Source organism: Macaca mulatta, chromosome 15 (assembly GCF_049350105.2).
Source record: "Macaca mulatta isolate MMU2019108-1 chromosome 15, T2T-MMU8v2.0, whole genome shotgun sequence".
NCBI classification, from domain to species: Eukaryota; Metazoa; Chordata; class Mammalia; order Primates; family Cercopithecidae; genus Macaca; species Macaca mulatta.
The window spans coordinates 17,532,004-17,550,888 of NC_133420.1; the positions used below are offsets into that span (position 1 = coordinate 17,532,004).

Sequence of the window (18,885 nt, forward strand, 5' to 3'; positions counted from 1 at the left end):
CTGGCTTCCCTGTTCTTTGCCCAATGGAGTTTCAGCTCCTTCCCTTTTTGGGGCCCCTGGGAATTTCCCTTATTTTCTTAGGAGCTTGGCTATGTGGTGAAAACATGTTTGCTGGATTTCCACTTCCTGGTGGGCTGGAGTGGCTTGCAGCAAACCAACATTCTCACAGAGAACAATCAGAAAAGCCAGATAAGATAACAGAGGTCATCTCCTGGAACCTACAAGAGCGGGTCAATGGTAAAAGCCAGAAAAGCTAAGGCTCCCAGCCTTTCTTGGAATTCTGGGAGAGAATTAAATCCACTGAAAATATCTTCACTATCTATTTTCTCAGTTCTCTCAAGGACAATATATGATGACCACCATCCTAGAGGCACATAAGAAATTAACTCAACTACATAAATGGATGCCTTAGCACATTAGGGTTTCATTCTCTGGCAGAATCCTCAGTGGAGCAGGACTGCAGAGGGAGAGGATGAGGGAAAATGAACACACAGTTCCTGCCACATAAAACGACGTATGTGAATCACAGCCATATTCATGTAAAACAAACTGGAATGCAGGGGAAATCATCTGTGGTGACAGAGGTGAAGACAGTGACTACTCTCAGGAGAAAGGGGCTTTCCTGGGACTTGAGGGAAGGTGAGGCTTAGGGACGGTGCTTCTGGAGGGGCTTGGTAATGGTTCTGCCTCATTTCCTGCAGGCTGCATGAGTGTGTCTACATTCTGGAAATGCACTGAGTTGTCTGCTTATAATGAGTAATTTTTAGCCATGTATATTACACTTCAATAAAGTTTAAATTTTAAAAGTATGTTTTTTCTAACTGATCCAGTATGAAGCTGCTTTGTAGTAGAATGGAAACCTGCTAAGCGTTTCGCTTATACTTAGTTCACCACAACACAGGTTTTCTAGCTGTTTTTTATTTTTCAGAAAATGTTTCAATTGCAACCTGATAACAGTTTTCCCCCCACATAAATAGTACATTCCTTTACTATTTTTTTTTTAACCTTTGCATCATCATTTCATTTGATGATACAATGCCATGAAAAACAGGTTTTTGAAGACTATTTTAAACAACAATAACAGCATTGGCCAGACATGGTGGCTCATGGCAGTAATCCCAGCACTTTGGGAAGCCAAGGCAGGCTGATAACCTGAGATCAAGAGTTCGAGATCAGCCTGGCCACTGAAACGCCACCTCTACTAAATAAATAGAGGTGAAATGCCACCTTTAATAAATACAAAAATTAGCCGGGTGTGGTGGCGCGTGCCTGTAATCCCAGTTACTTGGGAGGCTGAGTCAGAACTGCTTGAACCCAGGAGGCGGAGGTTGCAGGGAGCCAGGTTGTATCACTGCACTCCAGCCTGGGCAACAAAGTGAGACTCTGTCTCAAAAATAATAATAATAAGGCTGGGTGTGGTGGCTCACGCCTGTAATCCCAGCATTTTGGGAGGCTGAGGCAGACGGATCACCTGAGGTCAGGAGTTCGAGACCAGCCTGGCCAAAATGGTGAAACCCCATCTCTACTAAAAATATAAAAATTAGCCGGGCGTGGTGGTGGACGCCTGTAATCCTAGCTACTCGGGAGGCTGAGGCAGGAGAATCGCTTGAACCCAGGAGGCGGAGGTTGCAGTGAGCCGAGATCTCGCCATTGCACTCCAGCCTAGGGGACAAGAGTGATACTTTGTCTCAAAAAGCAAAACAAAACAAAAATAGTAATAATAATAATGATAATAACAGCATCACAACTCCCAGTTTTCAGAGCCTTCCAAGAACTAGGTTATGTGCCAAGGGCTTTACCTATGATTTCTTTTTTGTCCTTTTTTTTTTTTTTTTTTTTTTCCTTTTTGTGGAGAACGGGGTCTCGCTATATTACCCAGGCAGGTCTCGAACTCCTGGGCTCAAGCTATCTTCCCGCCTCTGCCTCCCTGAGAGCTGGGATTACAGGCGTGAGCCACCGCGCCTGGCCTTTACCTATGATTTCTAACCCTCGTTCAGTTTAGTGTGGTTAAGAGAAGCAGTCCCATGGTAGCGACAAAGACACCAGTTCAGAGGAGAAATGACTACCTGAGGCCAAGCAGACTACAGCTAGTAAAGCTGAGACTTCAACCTAGATCTGACATGAGAGCCATTTTCACATTATCGTCTCCTAACAAGGAAAAGTAATCATGATACAACATTAAATGTAAAGAGCTATATTCAGTAACATTTGATAGAAAAAAAAAAAGGGGGTGAAGGGCTGGCCGAGGTGGCTCTTGCCTATAATCCCAACATTTTGGGAGACCAAGGCTGGCAGATTGCTTGAGCCCAGGAGTTTTAAACCACCCTAGGCAACAGAGAAACCCCATCTCTACAAAAAAAAAAAAAAATTAGCCAGGCATGGTGGCAGGTGCCTATACTCCTAGCTATTCAGGAGGCTGAGGTGGGAGGATTGCTTGAGCCCAGGAGGTTGAGGCTGCAGCGGGTTAGGACTGCATCACTGCACTCCAGCCTGGGCCACAGAGTGTGACCCTGTCTCAAAAAAAAAAAAAAAGAAAAGACTGGGCCCGGTGGCTCTCACTTATAATCCCAACACTTTGGGAGGCCAAGGTGGGAGGGTCACTTGAGGCCAGGAGTTCAAGACCAGCCTGGGCAACATAGAGAGACCCCCCCCCCCACCTCTATAAAACATTTTAAAATTTGCCCAGGAGTGGTGGCATGCAACTGTAGTCACAGCTATTTGGGACGCTGAGATGGGAGGATCCCTTGAGCCCAGATGTTTGAGGCTACTGTGAGCTATGATTACACCACTGCACTCCAGCCTGGCAGACAAAGCAAGATTATCTCCCAAAAAAAAGAAAAACAAAACAAAACTTACCTACAATCCCACTGGCACTAACTTTTTAATACTTTGGTGAATTTCTTTCAAGTCTTTCATAAGTAAGGGCAAATACATACCCTTTCAACTTGTGTTTTGTTTTTTTTTTTCTTTTGGCTGGGCGTGGTGGCTCACGCCTGTAATCCCAGCACTTTGGGTGTCAAGGTGGGCGGATCACCTGAGGTCTGGAGTTTGAGGCCAGCCTGGCCAACAGGGCGAAATCTCATCTCTACTAAAAATACAAAAAGTAGTCAAGCGTGGTGACACATGCCTGTAATCCCAGAAACTTGGGAGGCTGACGCAGGAGAATCACTTGAACCTGGGAGGCGGAGCTTACAGTGAGCTGAGATCACGCCACTGCACTCTAGCCTGGGCAACAGAGGAAATAAATAAATAGCCAGGAGTAATAGCAGGTGCCTGTGATGCTAGCTACTCAGGAGGCTAACGCAGAAGGATCACTTGAGCCCCGTAGTTTGAGACCGGCCTGGGCAACATGGTGAAAACCCATCTCTACCAAAAAAAAAAAAAAAATTTAGCGGCCTGTGGTGGCGCAAGCCTGTGGTCCCAGCTACTCAAGAGGCTGAGGTGGGAGGATAGTTTGGGCCCACAAGGCCAAGGTTGCAGTGAGCCAAGATCGTGCCACTGCACTCCAGCCTGGGAGACAGAGCGAGACTCTGTCTCAATAAATAAATAAATAAATAAATAAGGCATAGTGGCTCATGCCTGTAATCCCAGCACTATGTGAGGCCAAGGTGGGCAGATCCCCTAAGGTCAGTTCAAGACCAGCCTGGCCAACATGAAACCCCATCTCTACTAAAAATACAAAAATTTGCCGGATGTGGTGGTGTATGCCTGTAATCCCAGCTACTAGAGAGGCTGAGGCAGGAGAATCGCTTGAACCCGGGAGGTAGAGGTGGCAGTGAGCCGAGATTGTGCCACTGCACTCCAGCCTGGGTGACAGAGTGAGACCCCGTCTCAAAAAATAAATAAAATAAAAAGCAAGCAAGCACTGTTGCCAATAATATCTGCAAGACCTTCACCTAACCTGTTCCCCACTTCCATTTTAACCTATCGTGTCATGTCAAATAAGGTATGTATGGAAGTGACTTTGCAAACTATACCTCACTATAAAAATCATAGACACATAAATATCTTGAGACTGGAAGAAAGTACAAGCGACGAGGATGTGACAAAGCAGCATAAGCACAATAATACCAGAGACAAGCAATGGAGATTCAGCTACCGTCTCCACCTCCACCCTACCATTTCTATTAGCACTGACACAGGCAATGGAGGTTCAGCTATATTCTCAATCTCCACCCTACCATTTCTATTAGCACTGACACCACAGTAAAGGTTGCCTGTTTCACCAAGGATTTCAGAGACTGCAAGCACTTGACCTTGTCTCCAGTACTACACTAAGAGCTTCATATATCACTTCAAGTTCTTCTTACAACTCTGAGGCAGGTAGCCTCAAACATGTCCATTTGGTAGACGAGGAAACAGAGGCTCAGAGTTAAAACTTGCATAAAATCATAAGGCTAGTAGATGGCACGGCCAGTAACCTAACTCAGAATTAAGTCCCAAATCTATTCTTTTAACTACCACATACTTTTTACAACCAAATAAAAAGTGTATCAAAGGGCTGGGCGTGGTAATCCCAGCACTTCGGGAGGCTGAGGCAGGCAGATCACTTGAGCTGAGGAGTTTGAGAACAGCCTGGGCAACATGGTGAAACCCCATCTCTGCCAAAAATACAAAAACTTAGCTGGGTGTGGCAGTGTGCACTTGTGGTCCCAGCTACTCAGAAGGCTGAGGATCACTTGAACCTACCCAGGAGGCAGAGGCTGCAGTGAGCCAAGATTGCGCCACAGCACTTCAGTCTGGGTGACAAAGCAAAACCCCATCTCAAAAAAAAAAAAAAAAGGATATACTATTTTGATGTATTTGCTCTTTTCTTCCTCACTTAAAAACCAGTTGTTTTTTACTGACAATTCTGTTATTTTAACTAAATGTCAGAACTTCTGCAATGACTTCATATTAAACTTTCAGTCATAAAAAAAAATACAGCAATGATACCTCAATTTAGTTTTTCTTATAAACTGAATTTTAGAAAGTAAGAAATACAGTAACACTTAGCTAGCTTCGGCTCGCCAACTGGTGGTCTACAGACTGTACTAACCCACACCATGTTATATATGGCCAACACAGTGTTATGTTTTACTTTTGTTTTAAATTTGAATTAGTTGCTAACGGATTCCACATAAAAACATGAATTTCCAGCTTTTCTTATTTAAAAAAAGAGGAAAAAAAACCAAAAAGCCACAAGATTCAGCGCTTGTAGGCCACGTTCCAGTGCAATAAGAACCCATTGGAGCAAGGAGCACGGGCCGCTGTGGCAGGAGCCTGTGCTCTTCCGCTACCCCTCCCGCCGCAGTCTCACTGAGCCAGCGGACATAAAAAACCAAGCTGGCTTCTCACCGCACCTTGAGTTTGTGACCGCTGATCAAAACAAAAATCACATCCAAAAGGTAAGCAAAAAGTACCTTCAGGCACCAGAAGCAATTTCTCTACTAATACAGAAAAAAGAAAACAAGAATAAGACTACCAATCATGGCTGGGCTCGATGGCTCACATCTGTATTCCCAGCACTTTGGGGGGCTGAGGCGGGAGGATCACTTGAAGTCAGGAGTTTCAGCCTGGCCAATATGGTAAAACCCTATCTCTACTGAAAATACAAGAATTAGCCAGGCGTGGTGGCGCCCGTTGTAATCCCAAATACTTGGGAGGCTGGAGCAGGAAGATCACTTGAACTTGGGAGATAAAGGTTGCAGTGAGCCAAGATCAGACCACCGCACTCCAGTCTGGATGACAGAGTGTGACTGTCTCAAACAAACAAACAAACAAACAAACAAAGGTGGGGGGCGGGGGAGCTACCAGTCATTAGCTGCCTTCTATTAGTGGTAGAAGAAATTAACCTAAGAAGTTTAATACTATAATTCTTGGCTCATTGCACATACATAGCAATTCACAAATGGAATGGGGTCAAATTCACTCATATAACCAAAATCCACCAGCTAAGCACATGAAGTGAGAGAAGAACTACACAGAAGACTGAGGTGCTGGCAAATGGGCTGTCCTCTCAGACAGTCACTGAGGGCTTGAGGCACCCACCGGAAGCTTACCCAGTGCAGGTAAAATGGAAGGTGTGCTAACCTGGGTTCAAATTCTGACTCCTCCACTTATTTAACCAGAGCTCCATTTTCTTAATTTATGAAGCAGGGATAATAACATTTATCTCAAGGGGCTGCTATGAGGAGTCGATGAATAAAAAGCATCAAATATTTAGCACAGTCTCTGACTTATCACAGATGCTTTAATAACAAGCAGCTATTTCTATCACTTAAATTTTCGATTCTATAGGACACTTCATTTTCCCCAAATGAGCTCAAAACAGTTATCATTAGCTCAGTAGTCTCAACCTTTCTGCGTACACAGCACGGTCTCATTATACTAGAACTCTCTCTGCATACTTAAGAGGGAAGAAAGATTTAAAAGGACACTAAATATGTCAACACCATCCCCCTCAGTGTCACACTCTCCCAGTTCTCCTCCTGTCCTTCCATCCAAGTCAGCTTGAGTAAGCTGCTGGCTGCCATAACCAAGCTCTTTCCTTCACTCCCGAGACAAAGGTGCTGGGCTGGACCACACACTGCTGTGACAGTACACTGTCTCCTTTTCTACACCACTGGGTCCACATGGCCAACTAAAAATTCTGGACAGACATGGCTAACCTATGAATGGACACATGCCCAGTTGTGGCAAACATTAACTTTTCATACTGATCAGTTTTGGAGGCATGCCTAGGAAAGGTTTGAGATTTACCAGAACAGAGCAGCTAATAATCAATGGGCCCCAGATGAGGCACAATTATCACCATCATCATCATCCTAATCATCCTAATCATCATCATCATCATCATCATCGCAATGGGCAATCATAATTATCAATGGGCATGAGATGAGGAAAATCCTTTTATTCTTTTTAAATTTATTTTTATTTTTCTTGAGACAGAGTTTCACTCTTGTTGCCCAGGCTGGAGTGCAGTGGCGCAATTTCAGCTCACTGCAACTTCCGCCTCCCAGGTTCAAGCGATTCTCCTGCCTCAGCCTCCCAAGTAGCTGGGATTACAGACATGCGCCAACGCACCTGGATAATTTTGTATTTTTAGTAGAGATGGGGTTTCACCATGTTGGCCAGGCTGGTCTTGAACTTCAGGTGATTCACCCACCTTGGTCTCCCAAAGTGCTGGGATTACAGGCGTGAGCCACCACGCCCAGCCAGGAAAATCCTCTTTTAATTTCCCAAAACTTTCCAGATACTTTTGGATGGGAGTGAATAAATGCACCCCTCCCTACTCAGAATTCAGAAAGCAGTATATAAAGTGAGGCTGCAGCCAATGAATTAGGAAAGATCCACTGCATAAAGCTGGTATAATCAGGTGGGTCCTGGTCGACTGGCACGGATTCTAGAGTATTTGCGCAAAGAAAGATTTTACTTACTTACTTACTTACAAACATCACCGTTTGTTTTTTTTTTTTGAGACGGAGTCTCACTCTGTTGCCCAGGCTGGAGTGCAGTGGCGCGATCTCGGCTCATTGGAAGCTCCACCTCTTGGGTTCACACCATTCTCCTGCCTCAGCCTCCCGAGTAGCTGGGACTACAGGCGCCCGCCACCACGCCCGGCTAATTTTTTGTATTTTTAATAGAGACGGGGTTTCACCGTGTTTGCCAGGATGGTCTCGATCTCCTGACCTCGTGATCCGCCCGCCTCAGCCTCCCAAAGTGCTGGGATTACAGGCGTGAGCCACCACGCCCGGCCACATCACTGGGTTTTTTTTGTTTATTTTATTATTTTTTTTTTTTGAGACAGGGTCTCTGTCGCCAAGGCTGGAGGGCAGGGGCACCATCTTGGCTCACTGAAACCTCCACCTCTCGAGTTCAAGTGATTCTCCTGCCTCAGCCTCCCAAGTAGCTGGGACTACGGGGACTTGACACCACCTCGGGCTAATACTTGTATTTTCTGGTAGAGATGGGGTTTCACCACACTGGCCAGGTTGGTCTTTAACTTTTGACGTCAAGTGATCTGCCCGTCGTGGCCTCCCTAAGTGCTAGGATTACCAGCACAAGCCACCGTGCCAGGCCTACAGATATCACTTAATGGTTTATTTATTAATTATTATTATTATTATTTTATTATTATTTTGAGATGGAGTTTCACTCTTGTTGTCCAGGCTGGAGTGCAATGGCGCAATCTCAGCTCACTGTAACCTCTGCCTCCTAGGTTCAAGCGAATCTCCTGCCTCAGCCTCCTGAGAAGCTGGGATCCATGCCTGGCTAATTATTTGTATTTTTAGTAGAGACGGGGTTTCACCATGTTGGCCAGGTTGGTCTCAAACTCCAGACCTCAAGTGATTGCCCACCTCAGCCTCCCAAAGTGCTGGGATTATAGATGTGAGCCACCATGCCTGGTTGCAAACATCACTTAATGGCTAAACATGTTCTCTGAAAGTTATTACTCAAAAATAAAGTAATAACACATTCCTATGAAGGTAGAGCTTTGGGGTGAGATTATTGGTATATATTGCATTCGCTTCCTAAGGCTGCTGTAATCAACCACAGAAGTTTGTTCTCTCACAGTTCTGGAGGCTACAAGTCCAAAATCAAGGCATCAGCAGGGCCACGGTCCCTTTAAAGGCTCTGGGGAAGAATACTTCCTTGCCTCTTTCAAGCTGCTGGTGACTACCAGGATTCTTAACATTCTTGGTTTGTAGCCACCTCACTCCAGGCTCTGCCTCCACCATCACATGGCCTTCTTCCCTCTGCGTATGTCTCTGCGCCCTCTCCTCTTTTTATAATGGCACCTGGCACACTGAAAATAGGGCCCACCCTAACCCCATATGACCTAATGTTAACTGCAAAGACCCTATTCCAAATAAGGTTACATTCTGAGGTTCCAAGCAGACTTGAACTTGGGGGGACACTAGTCAACCCAACACAAACAAATCCATCCTCTTGCTCATTTACACTGAAATGTTCTAGTGCTTAATTACATGACCCATATTTTTGTTACTCTGCAACTAAACAGATGCAAAAAGGGATAAAGAAAAGTTATTTTATAGTTCAGATATAATTTACTGACACCTACTTTTTTCCTATTAGTTACAAAAAGAATAAACCCTGGCTGGGCACAGTGGCTCACGTCTGTAATCCCAACACTCTGGGAGGCCAAGGTGGATGGATAACCTGAGGTCAGGGGTTCGAGACCAGTATGGCCAACATGGTGAAACCCTATCTCTACCAAAAATAAAAAAATTAGCTGAGCATGGTGGCGCACGCCTGTAGTCCCAGCTAGTTGGGAGGCTGAGGCAAGAGATTCTTTTGAATCTGGGAGACAGAGGTTGCAGTGAGCCGAGATCGTGCCACTGCATTCCAGCCTGGGTGACAGAGCAAGACTCTCCAAAAAAGAAAGAATAAATTCCAGGAAGAAAAAAATCTATACAGCAGTAGTAAAGGGAGGCAATAAAAAGGAGAAAGAAAAAAAAAAAAAGACAAAGCAATCACTGGAATTTTCCAGGGCTGTTTTATCAAATATTTTATTATACTACACTGGTATTTTCAGAAGGAAGCACACTGGCATACATGCCACCAAACAGCAGTCACTAAAAAAGGTATGTTCGATGTAAAGTGTGGAAACTTAAAAAAAGAAGAAAAACAAATAATAGGAAAAAGTAATTAAAAACTCAAAAATTTTTTAAATAATTAAAAAAACATTTTATAGCTGGGTGTGGAGGCTCATGCCTGTAACCCCAGCACTTTGGGAGGCCAAGACAGGCAGATCACAAGGTCAGGAGATCGAGACCATCCTGGCTAATACAGTGAAACCCTGTCTCTACTAAAAATACAAAAAATTAGCCAGGCGTGGTGGCAGGTGCCTGTAGTCCCAGCTACTCGGGAGGCTGAGGCAGGAGAATTGCTTGAACTCAGGAAGCGAAGGTTGCAGTTTGCTGAGATCGCGCCATTGCACTCCAGCCTGGGGGACAGGGTGAGACTCCGTGACCCCCCCTAGCAAAAAAAAAAAAAAAAAAAAAAAAAACATATTAACTGATCATGCTGGGCATGGTGGCTCACGCCTATAATCCTATCACTTTGGGAGGCCAAGGCAGGTAAATCAACTGAGGTCAGGAGTTCGAGACCAGACTGACCAACATGGTGAAACTCTACCTCTACTAAAAATACAAAAAATTAGCAGGGTGTGGTGGCAGGTGCCTGTAATCCCAACTACTCAGGAGGTCGAGGCAGGAGAATCACTTGAACCCAGGAGGCAGAGGTTGCAGTGAGCCAAGATTGTGCCATGGCATTCCAGCCTGGGCAACAAGAGCAAACTCCATCTCAAAAAAAAAAAAAAAAAAAATGCATTAACTGATCACAGTACAAGGATGTGATTTAGATACTGACTTTTCAAAACTTTCTCAATCCATTTATGACCAATGAAAATCTGAATCTGATTTGACATTATATGATATTAAGGATATTTTTGTTATAATGGCATTGTAGTCATGTTTTATAAGAGCTCTTATTTTTTATAGGTAATACCAAAATATGTATGAATGAAATGATGCAATGCCTTTGATTTGCTTTATTTATTTATTTATTTATTTGTTTGTTTATTTATTTTGAGAGGGGGGTCTCACTCTATCGCACAGGCTTGAGTGCAGTGGCACAATCTCAGCTCACTGCAACCTCCACCTCCTGCGTTAAAGTGATTCTCCTGCCTTAGCCTCCACAGTAGCTGGGATTGCAGGTGCCCACCACCGCACTGACTAATTTTTGTATTTTTAGTAGAGACAGGGTTTCACCATGTTGGCCAGGCTGGTCTCGAACTCCTGACCTCAGGTGATCCACTTGCCTTTGCCTCCCAAAGTGTTGGGATTACAGGCATAAGCCACCACACCCAGCCAATTTTCTTTAAAATAATATAGGAAGACAATGACAAATGCTGACAGCAATGAGAAGAAAGGGAGCTCTCATAAATTGCTGGTGGGATGTAAAATGGTAGAGCCACTTTGGAAAACAGTTGGGCAGCTTCTTAAAAAGTTAAACATAAATAAACCACATGACCCAGCAATTCTACTCCACTCCTGGATATCACCCAAGAGAAATGAAAACATATGGCCCCACAAAGCCTTGCATGTGAACGTTTATGGCACCATCATTCATAAAGGCCAAACAGTGGAAACACCCCAAACATCCATCGACTGGTGAACAGCTAAGCAAAAGAAGATACATCCACGCGCTGGAAGGCCATTCAACAGTAAAAAGGAATGAATTACTGACACACAGCACAAAACGAATGAAGCTCAAAAAAGAAAGAAAGAAAGAAAGAAAGAAAGATAGGCACAAAAGCCTACCTATCGGCTGGGCGCAGTGGCTCACACCTGTAATCCCTGAACTTTGGGAGGCTGAGGCGGGCAGACTGCTTGAGGCCAGGAATTCGAGACCAGCCTGGCCAACACGGCAAAATCCTGTCTCTACTAAAAATACACAAATTAGCTGAGCGTGGTGGCGGGTGCCTGTAATCCCAGCTACTCAGGAGGCTGAGGCAGGAGAACAGCTTGAACCTGTAAGGTAGAGGTTGCAGGGAGCCAAGGTAACGCCATTGCACTCCAGCCTGGGCAACAGTCTGAGACTCCGTCTCAAAAAAAAAGCCTACCTATCCTGTGATTCCACTTACATGAAACATCTAGAAAGGGCAGGTTTATAGAGACAGAAAGTAGATTAGTGGCTTCCTGGGACTAGTGGTGGGAATGGGAATTGATTCTAAACCAACATAAGGGATCTTATGGGGTGACAGAAACGTTCTGTGGCTAGAATGTGGTCATAGCTGTACAACTCAGTAAACTTTCTGACAATCATTGCATTATACAGTTAAAATGGGTGATCTTATGGTATGTAAATTATACCTCAATAAAGTTGTTCTTAAAAGGCAAGGAGTATTTCCTGCTGACAGGTCTTTAAAAAAATAAACAAAAATAATAAACAGCCAGGAGCGGTGGCCCACGCCTGTAATCCCGGCACTTTGGGAGGTTAAGGCAGGTGGATCACCTGAGGTTAGGAGATCGAGACTAGCCTGATCAACATGGCAAAACCCTGTCTCTACTAAAAATACAAAAATTAGCCAGACGTGATGGCGCATGCCTATAATCCCAGCTACTTGGGAGGTTGAGGCAGGAGAATTGCTTGAACCCGGGAGGTGGAGGTTGCTGTGAGCAGAGATCGCGCCATTGCACTCCAGCCTGGGTGACAAGAGCAAAACTCATCTCAAAAAATAATAATAATAATAACAATAATAATAATAATAAATAAAAAAGCAAGGAATATAGGGAAAGGTCAAAAGAGACGGAATGTGAGAAGATTGAGAAAGCCAGAAGAATGGTGGAAAATGTGGCATGGAGTAAGAATAAAAATATAAGAGGACTCATTTCTAATTTTAAAAATAATAAAAAATAAGAACAAGAAATTGATGTATGTGGGGATGAGGCAGAATTAGCCATGTGTTGATGGTTATTGAGGGTGACAGGCAAATGGGAGTTCATCATACTATTCTATCTACTTTAGCACATTGGAAATTCTCCACAATAAAAAGTTTGTTTTGCTTTGTCTTTTTTTTTTTTTTTTTTTAAGAACTAGGGTTTCACTCTGTCCCCCAGGCTGGAATACAGTGATGCCATTATAGCTCACTACAGCTTCTGACTCCTGGGCTCAAGGGATCCTGCCACCTCAGCCTCTCTAGTAGCTGGGACTATAGGTATGCACCACCACGTCTGGCTAATTTTGTTGCTGTTGTTGAGATGGGGGTCTTTCCTGTCACCCAGGCGGCAGTGTAGTGTCGCCATAATAGCTCACTGCAGCCTCCAAATCTTGGCCTCAAATGAGCCTCCCTAAGTGCTGGGATTATAGACGTGAGCCACCAGCACCAGCCAGGTTTTAAGAGATCAATGCATATACCTGGTGCTCAGTGACCTCTTCATGTTATCCTTGCCATTATGGGTCTCTAATCTGATCAAGTATCCTATTTCACTCAGTCTCAAGCAAAACAGACAATCTAAAGTTGCTGCTCTGACAGGCTCTCTTCAAATGATTTCCATTTCCTTGGGCAAGAACTCAGAACAAGCTTGCCCAGGATGCCTGCGGCCCAACACAAATTTGTGAAACTTTTTTTTTTTTTTTTTTTTTTTTTTGAGACGGAGTCTCGCTGTGTCTCCCAGGCTGGAGTGCAGTGGCGCGATCTCGGCTCACTGCAAGCTCCGCCCCCTGGGTTCACGCCATTCTCCCGCCTCAGCCTCCCAAGTAGCTGGGACCGCAGGCGCCCGCCACCACGCCCGGCTAGTTTTTTTTTTTTTGTATTTTTAGTAGAGACGGGGTTTCACCATGTTAGCCAGGATAGTCTCGATCTCCTGACCTCGTGATCCACCCGCCTCGGCCTCCCAAAGTGCTGGGATTACAGGCTGGAGCCACCGCGCCCGGCCTGTGAACTTTCTTAAAACATTATGAGATTATTTCATAATTTTTTTAAGCTTATCAGCTATGGTTACTGTTAGTCTATTTTATATGTGACCCAAAACAATTTTTCATCTTCCAATGTGGCCCTGGGAAGCCAAAAGATTGGACACCCCTGACTTAGGATGTCTATTTTATTTTATTTATTCATTTATTTTATTTTTTTTTTTTTTTTTTGAGACGGAGTCTCGCTCCGTCGCCCAGGCTGGAGTGCAGTGGCCGGATCTCAGCTCACTGCAAGCTCCGCCTCCCGGGTTCACGCCATTCTCCTGCCTCAGCCTCCCAAGTAGCTGGGACTACAGGCACCCGCCACCTCACCCGGCTAGTGTTTTGTATTTTTTTAGTAGAGACGGGGTTTCACCGTGTTAGCCAGGATGGTCTCGATCTCCTGACCCTGTGATCCGCCCATCTCGGCCTCCCAAAGTGCTGGGATTACAGGCTTGAGCCACCGTGCCCGGCCTATTTATTTTTTTTTTTGAGATGGAGTCTTCCTCTGTCGCCCAGGCTGGAGTACTGGGACGCAATCTCGGCTCACTGCAACTTCCTCCTCTGGGTTCAAGCGATTCTCCTGCCTCAGCCCCCCAAGTAGCTGGGATTACAGGCACCCGCCACCACGCCCAGCTAATTTTTGTATTTTTAGTAGAGACGTGGTTTCACAATGTTGGCCAGGCTGGTCTCGAACTCATGACCTCAAGTGATCCACCCACCTCGGCCTCCGAAAGTACTGGGATTACAGGCATGAGCCACCGCGCCTGGCCTAGTTTTGTCTACATTTCTACACGTACTTTTCTGGAGACAGGTTCTATAGCTCTCAATTGATTCTCAAAAAGAGCCAAAATTCACTTACCCCACCCTCACCCCTGTGATTGAACCATTTTAATCAGGATAATTTTTATTTACAAACAACAAAAGTTGTTACCAAAAAGCATGGTTGTATGGATCTCGTCAGGCTTTTATTTATTTATTTTCTTGACAGAGTCTCGTTCTTTCGCCCAGACTGGAGTGCAATGGCACAACAATCTCTGCTCACTGCAATCTCAGTCTCCTGGGTTCAAGCAATTATCCTGTCTCAGCCTCCCAAGTAGCAACTGGGACTACGGGCATGTACCACCATACCCGTCTAATATTTCTATTTTTAGTAGAGACGGGTTTCGCCATGTTCACCAGGCTGGTCTCAAACTCCTGACCTCGGGTGATCCGCCCACCTCGGCCTCCCAAAGTGCTGGAATTACAGGCCTGAGCCCCCGCGCCCAGTCATGTCAGGTTTTTAATTTCATTCTGTATTCTTTAATTCTACATTAACAAAATATAATGCTTCATAGTTTGCTAAAACGATGTGTTTTTACAAGACAAACTTTCTATAGTTTCACTTTTTTTTTTTTTTTTTTTGAGACAGAGTCTCATTCTGTTGCCCAGGCTGGAGTACAGTGGCAGGATCTAGGCTCATTGCAAGCGCCGCCTCCCGGGTTCACGCCATTCTCCTGCCTCAGCCTCCTGAGTAGCTGGGACTACAGGCGCCCACCACCAAGCCCGGCTAATTTTTTTTTTTTTTTTTTTTTTTAGTAAAGACAGGGTTTCACCGTGTTAGCCAGGATGGTCTCGATCTCCTGACCTCGTGATTTGCCCGCCTCAGCCTCCCAAAGTGCTGGGATTACCGGCGTGAGCCATGGCGTCCGGCCTACAGTTCCACTTCTTAGAAGACTGTATGGTATAAAAATAATGTACAAGAGTTTGGGTCGTAACAATTTACTTTTCTATGTCTCTAATTTTCTGTTTCTCTATATATTTTGAGAGAGGGTCTTGCTCTGTGGCTCAGGCTGGAGTGCAATGAGTAATCACGGCTCACTGCAGTCTCAATCTCCTAGGCTCAAGTGATCCTCCTGCCTCAGCCTCCCCAGAAGCTGCAGGCGTGTGCCACCACATCTGGTTAATTTTTAATTTTTTGTAGAGACAGGTTTGGGGAGGGGGTCCTTACCATGTTGACCAGGCTGGTCTCGAATTCCTGGGCTCAAATAATCCTCCTGCATAGGCCTCTCAATGTTGGGATTACAGGCATGAGCCAGGGCGCCTGGACAATTTCCCAGATATAGTAACCTGCTGAACCACCTTAGGGTGCGTTTCAGCCTTAGAGGTCTCTTCTCTGCTAGTTATAAAGCAAGATCCAGGGGATCATTCTAGGTTTATCAAAAATCTCTCTTCCCTAGACAATGACGGGATAGAGGAAGAAAAAGCAGGCCCTTTGATTAGAGACACATTTTAATGCTGGCTTTAAATTCTCAGTCACGTGTTTTAAGCAAGATTTGAAATTCCTTCCGAAGAGTCTTGCTCCAGAGAGCGCCCTAAATCAAAATAGGAAACTGAGGCTAAGGTTCCAAATACCTTCAAACCGCCGGTACAGTACAAGGGCACGGAAGAGCGGAGACCGCGGACAAGGAAAGCCAGCATAAAAGCTGGAGGGGAGAAAGGAGAAGGGCGAGCGGGCTTCCATGAGTGAGGAATTCAGACAACCCAGCAGGGATTTTAGAGCAGCCTGCCGAGTCCGTGGGGGCTACGCCACAGTTCAGCCCCTTCCCCTCCCTCAGTTCGAGTCTTCCCGCCCCTGCCGGTCAGCCTCAGAACCCCAGCGCCGCCCAGACCCGCCTTCCCCACAGACCCTGCCACCTGTCAGTTTGAAAGGCCGCGGCCAGGGACAAAGAGATGGTCCAGTGGCTCAGAGGTCCCCAATGGGCCAAAGTTGCCCTAAAACCCGGGGGAGTGGCCTCGGCCTCCGCCCCCCGGCCCGGCCTTGCCAGGCTTTACCTTGAGTGCCAGGTGATGGACGCGGCCCAGGCCAGGCGCGGCCAGCAACTGCAGCAAAGCCAGCATCGGGAGCAGCCGGAGGCCGGCGGCCAGCCTAGGACGGCGGGAGGCGGAGGAGCCGACGGGCGCCAGAGCGGCCATGTTTGTTCCAGCATCACCAGCCGCTTCCTCTCCTGCCCACTTCCGGGATTAAAGGGCGCAACCGCCGGAAGGGCTCGGGGAGCGCAGCTCGGCGGCTAGCTCGGCTGAGCCTGTGGTGGTTTTCCTGGAGATTGCAACCTGGGAAGTCGCCGAGGGGCCTATGCTGACCACCTCGGGGCCCTTCGATTGGCTCCCCCGTGCAGACTTTCAGTTTAGCCCAAAGAGATGAAGCCAACCGCTTGGCGGTTGCCATAACAACGGTGGCCGAACCAGACCAGCCCGGGCCTCACCTCCGCCTCTCAGAGCCTTGGAAGCGACCTTGGGCTCGGGACCCCTGACCTCAGGGTCGGAGGATAGGGTGTGTCAGCCGCACGGTGTCTGGCCACTGATTGAACTGATTTCACTGACTGAACTGATTTCACTGAGCGTTAACTTGGAGCGAAATATTTAAAAATTCCTGGCTCGCCGTAGGGGTCCTGTGGTTTTTTTTAATAAGCGCTTCATACTCAAGTATCAGGTGAAATGGTTGCAATAATACGATTTATTGAGCCCTTATGAGGAAATTCGTTAGGCCTTTTGTTGTATTTAATTTTTGGAACAATCTGATGAGCTAGGAGGTAGGTATTATTATTCCTACTTTACAGGTAAGCAAACTGAGGCTCTGAAAAATAAGTCATTTGCTCCAGGTTGAGCTGGGAATCACGCGGAAGCTCTTAACTCCTGTGTTCTTTTTTTTTTTTTTTTTTTTTTGAGACGGAGTCTCGCTCTGTCGCCCAGGCTGGAGTGCAGTGGCCGGGTCTCAGCTCACTGCAAGCTCTGCCTCCCGGGTTCACGCCATTCTCCTGCCTCAGCCTCCGGAGTAGCTGGGACTACAGGCGCCCGCCACCTCGCCCGGCTAGTTTTTTGTATTTTTAGTAGAGACGGGGTTTCACCATGTTAGCCAGGATGGTCTCGATCTCCTGACCTTGTGATCCGCCCGTCTCGGCCTCCCAAAGTGCTGGGATTACAGGCTTGAGCCACCGCGCCCGGCCTACTGTGTTCTGTTGCCTCATGCTATTTCATCCAACCCTGAGTCTGGGTCTTAACATTTTTCTCTTAATTCTATATGGAAACTTTCTTTGCTTTTAGAACTTATGGGAACTTCTTTTTTTTGAGACGGAGTCTAGCTCTTGTCATCCAGGCTGGAGTGCAACGCCACGATCTCAGCTCACTGCAATCTCCACCTTCCGGGTTCAAGTGATTCTCCTGCCTCAGCCTCCAGAGTAACTAGAATTACAGACCTGCACCACCACGCTTGGCTAATTTTTGTATTTTTAGTAGAGACAGGGTTTCACTATGTTGGCCAGGCTGGTCTCAAACTCCCAACCTCAAGTGATCCTCCGGCCTTGGCCTCCCAAAGTGCTGGTATTACAGGCATAAAGCCACCGCACCCAGCCTACTTTGGAGTATTTTTTATCTTTTAAAGTTAAGTGTCATCTTTGAGAATCTCTGGTTTTAAATTTGAATATAATACTGTACTAAAAACAAAATGAGTCCTGGTGGGGTGATTCACGCCTGAATCCCAGCACTTTGGAAGGCTGAGGTGGGTGGATCACTTGAAAATCAGTTCTTTGGAACCAGCCTGAGCAACATGGTGAAACCTGGTCTCTACTAAAAATACAAAAATTAGGCCGGGCGTGGTGGCTCACGCCTGTAATCCCAGCACTTTGGGAGGCCGAGGTGGGCGGATCACAAGGTCAGGAGATCGAGACCATGGTGAAACCCCGTCTCTACTAAAAATAGAAAAAATTAGCCGGGCGCAGGGGCGGGCGCCTGTAGTCCCAGCTACTCGGGAGGCTGAGGCAGGAGAATGGCGTGAACCCAGGAGGCGGAGCTTGCAGTGAGCCGAGATTGCGCCACTGCACTCCAGCCTGGGCGACAGAGCTAGACTCCGTCTCAAAAAAAAAAAAAAATAAAAAATAAATAAATAAATAAAATAAAAATACAAAAATTAGCGGGCATCAAGGCATGCGCCTGTAGTCCCAGCTACTCTGGAGGCTGAGGCAGGAGAATCACTTGAACCTGGAAGGCAGAGGTTTCAGTAAGCCAAGATCCCGCCACTGCACTCCAGTCTCAATAAAAAAAAAAAAAAAAAAAAAAAAAATCAGGTAAGAATCTTAATCCCATTTAATAGTATAATAGTGATGAAACATTAAAATAGTTTTAAATAGGAGACTTTTGTCTTAGTTTCTGGACAGCAGTTTTATAAGGGCTTAAAACTGGGTTCTTAGGATTCCTTGCTTCTTTATACTTGGGTATTATGATGTAAACTACATGGCGTCATACCAATGCTGTCTGTCCAGAGGTTTAAGGGTAATATCTTCTCTCACATATTTGAAAGCTGTATTGTGCCAGTCATTATTTTGGAATTGAGAGAAATAAGAATGAGGGAAACCTGACTACAAAGACATTGTGGAGCATTTTCTCTAC

The 18,885-nt window shown here is 45.9% G+C and overlaps 1 protein-coding gene and 2 long non-coding RNA genes across 3 annotated transcripts in view; all 3 read right to left on the minus strand.

The window, feature by feature from the left end:
• The window catches only part of GPR107 (G protein-coupled receptor 107), an 83,971-nt gene extending 67,529 nt beyond the window's left edge, over positions 1 to 16,442 (minus strand). Inside the window, 1 exon segment of the mRNA XM_077967789.1 lies at positions 16,276 to 16,442. Coding sequence (XP_077823915.1) covers positions 16,276 to 16,416 — 141 coding nt within the window. The 5' untranslated portion in view covers positions 16,417 to 16,442.
• Positions 1,806 to 9,248, minus strand: LOC144335063 (uncharacterized). The gene is made up of 2 exons (XR_013405502.1): positions 8,323 to 9,248; positions 1,806 to 2,626 (listed from the first exon to the last, which is right to left on the minus strand). It is a non-coding gene; the product is annotated as an uncharacterized LOC144335063 (long non-coding RNA).
• A 53-nt stretch (positions 16,443 to 16,495) lies between the features above and the next one.
• LOC144335043 (uncharacterized) lies at positions 16,496 to 18,566 on the minus strand. The gene is made up of 3 exons (XR_013405478.1): positions 18,472 to 18,566; positions 17,451 to 17,639; positions 16,496 to 17,136 (listed from the first exon to the last, which is right to left on the minus strand). It is a non-coding gene; the product is annotated as an uncharacterized LOC144335043 (long non-coding RNA).
• Positions 18,567 to 18,885: the final 319 nt, after the last annotated feature.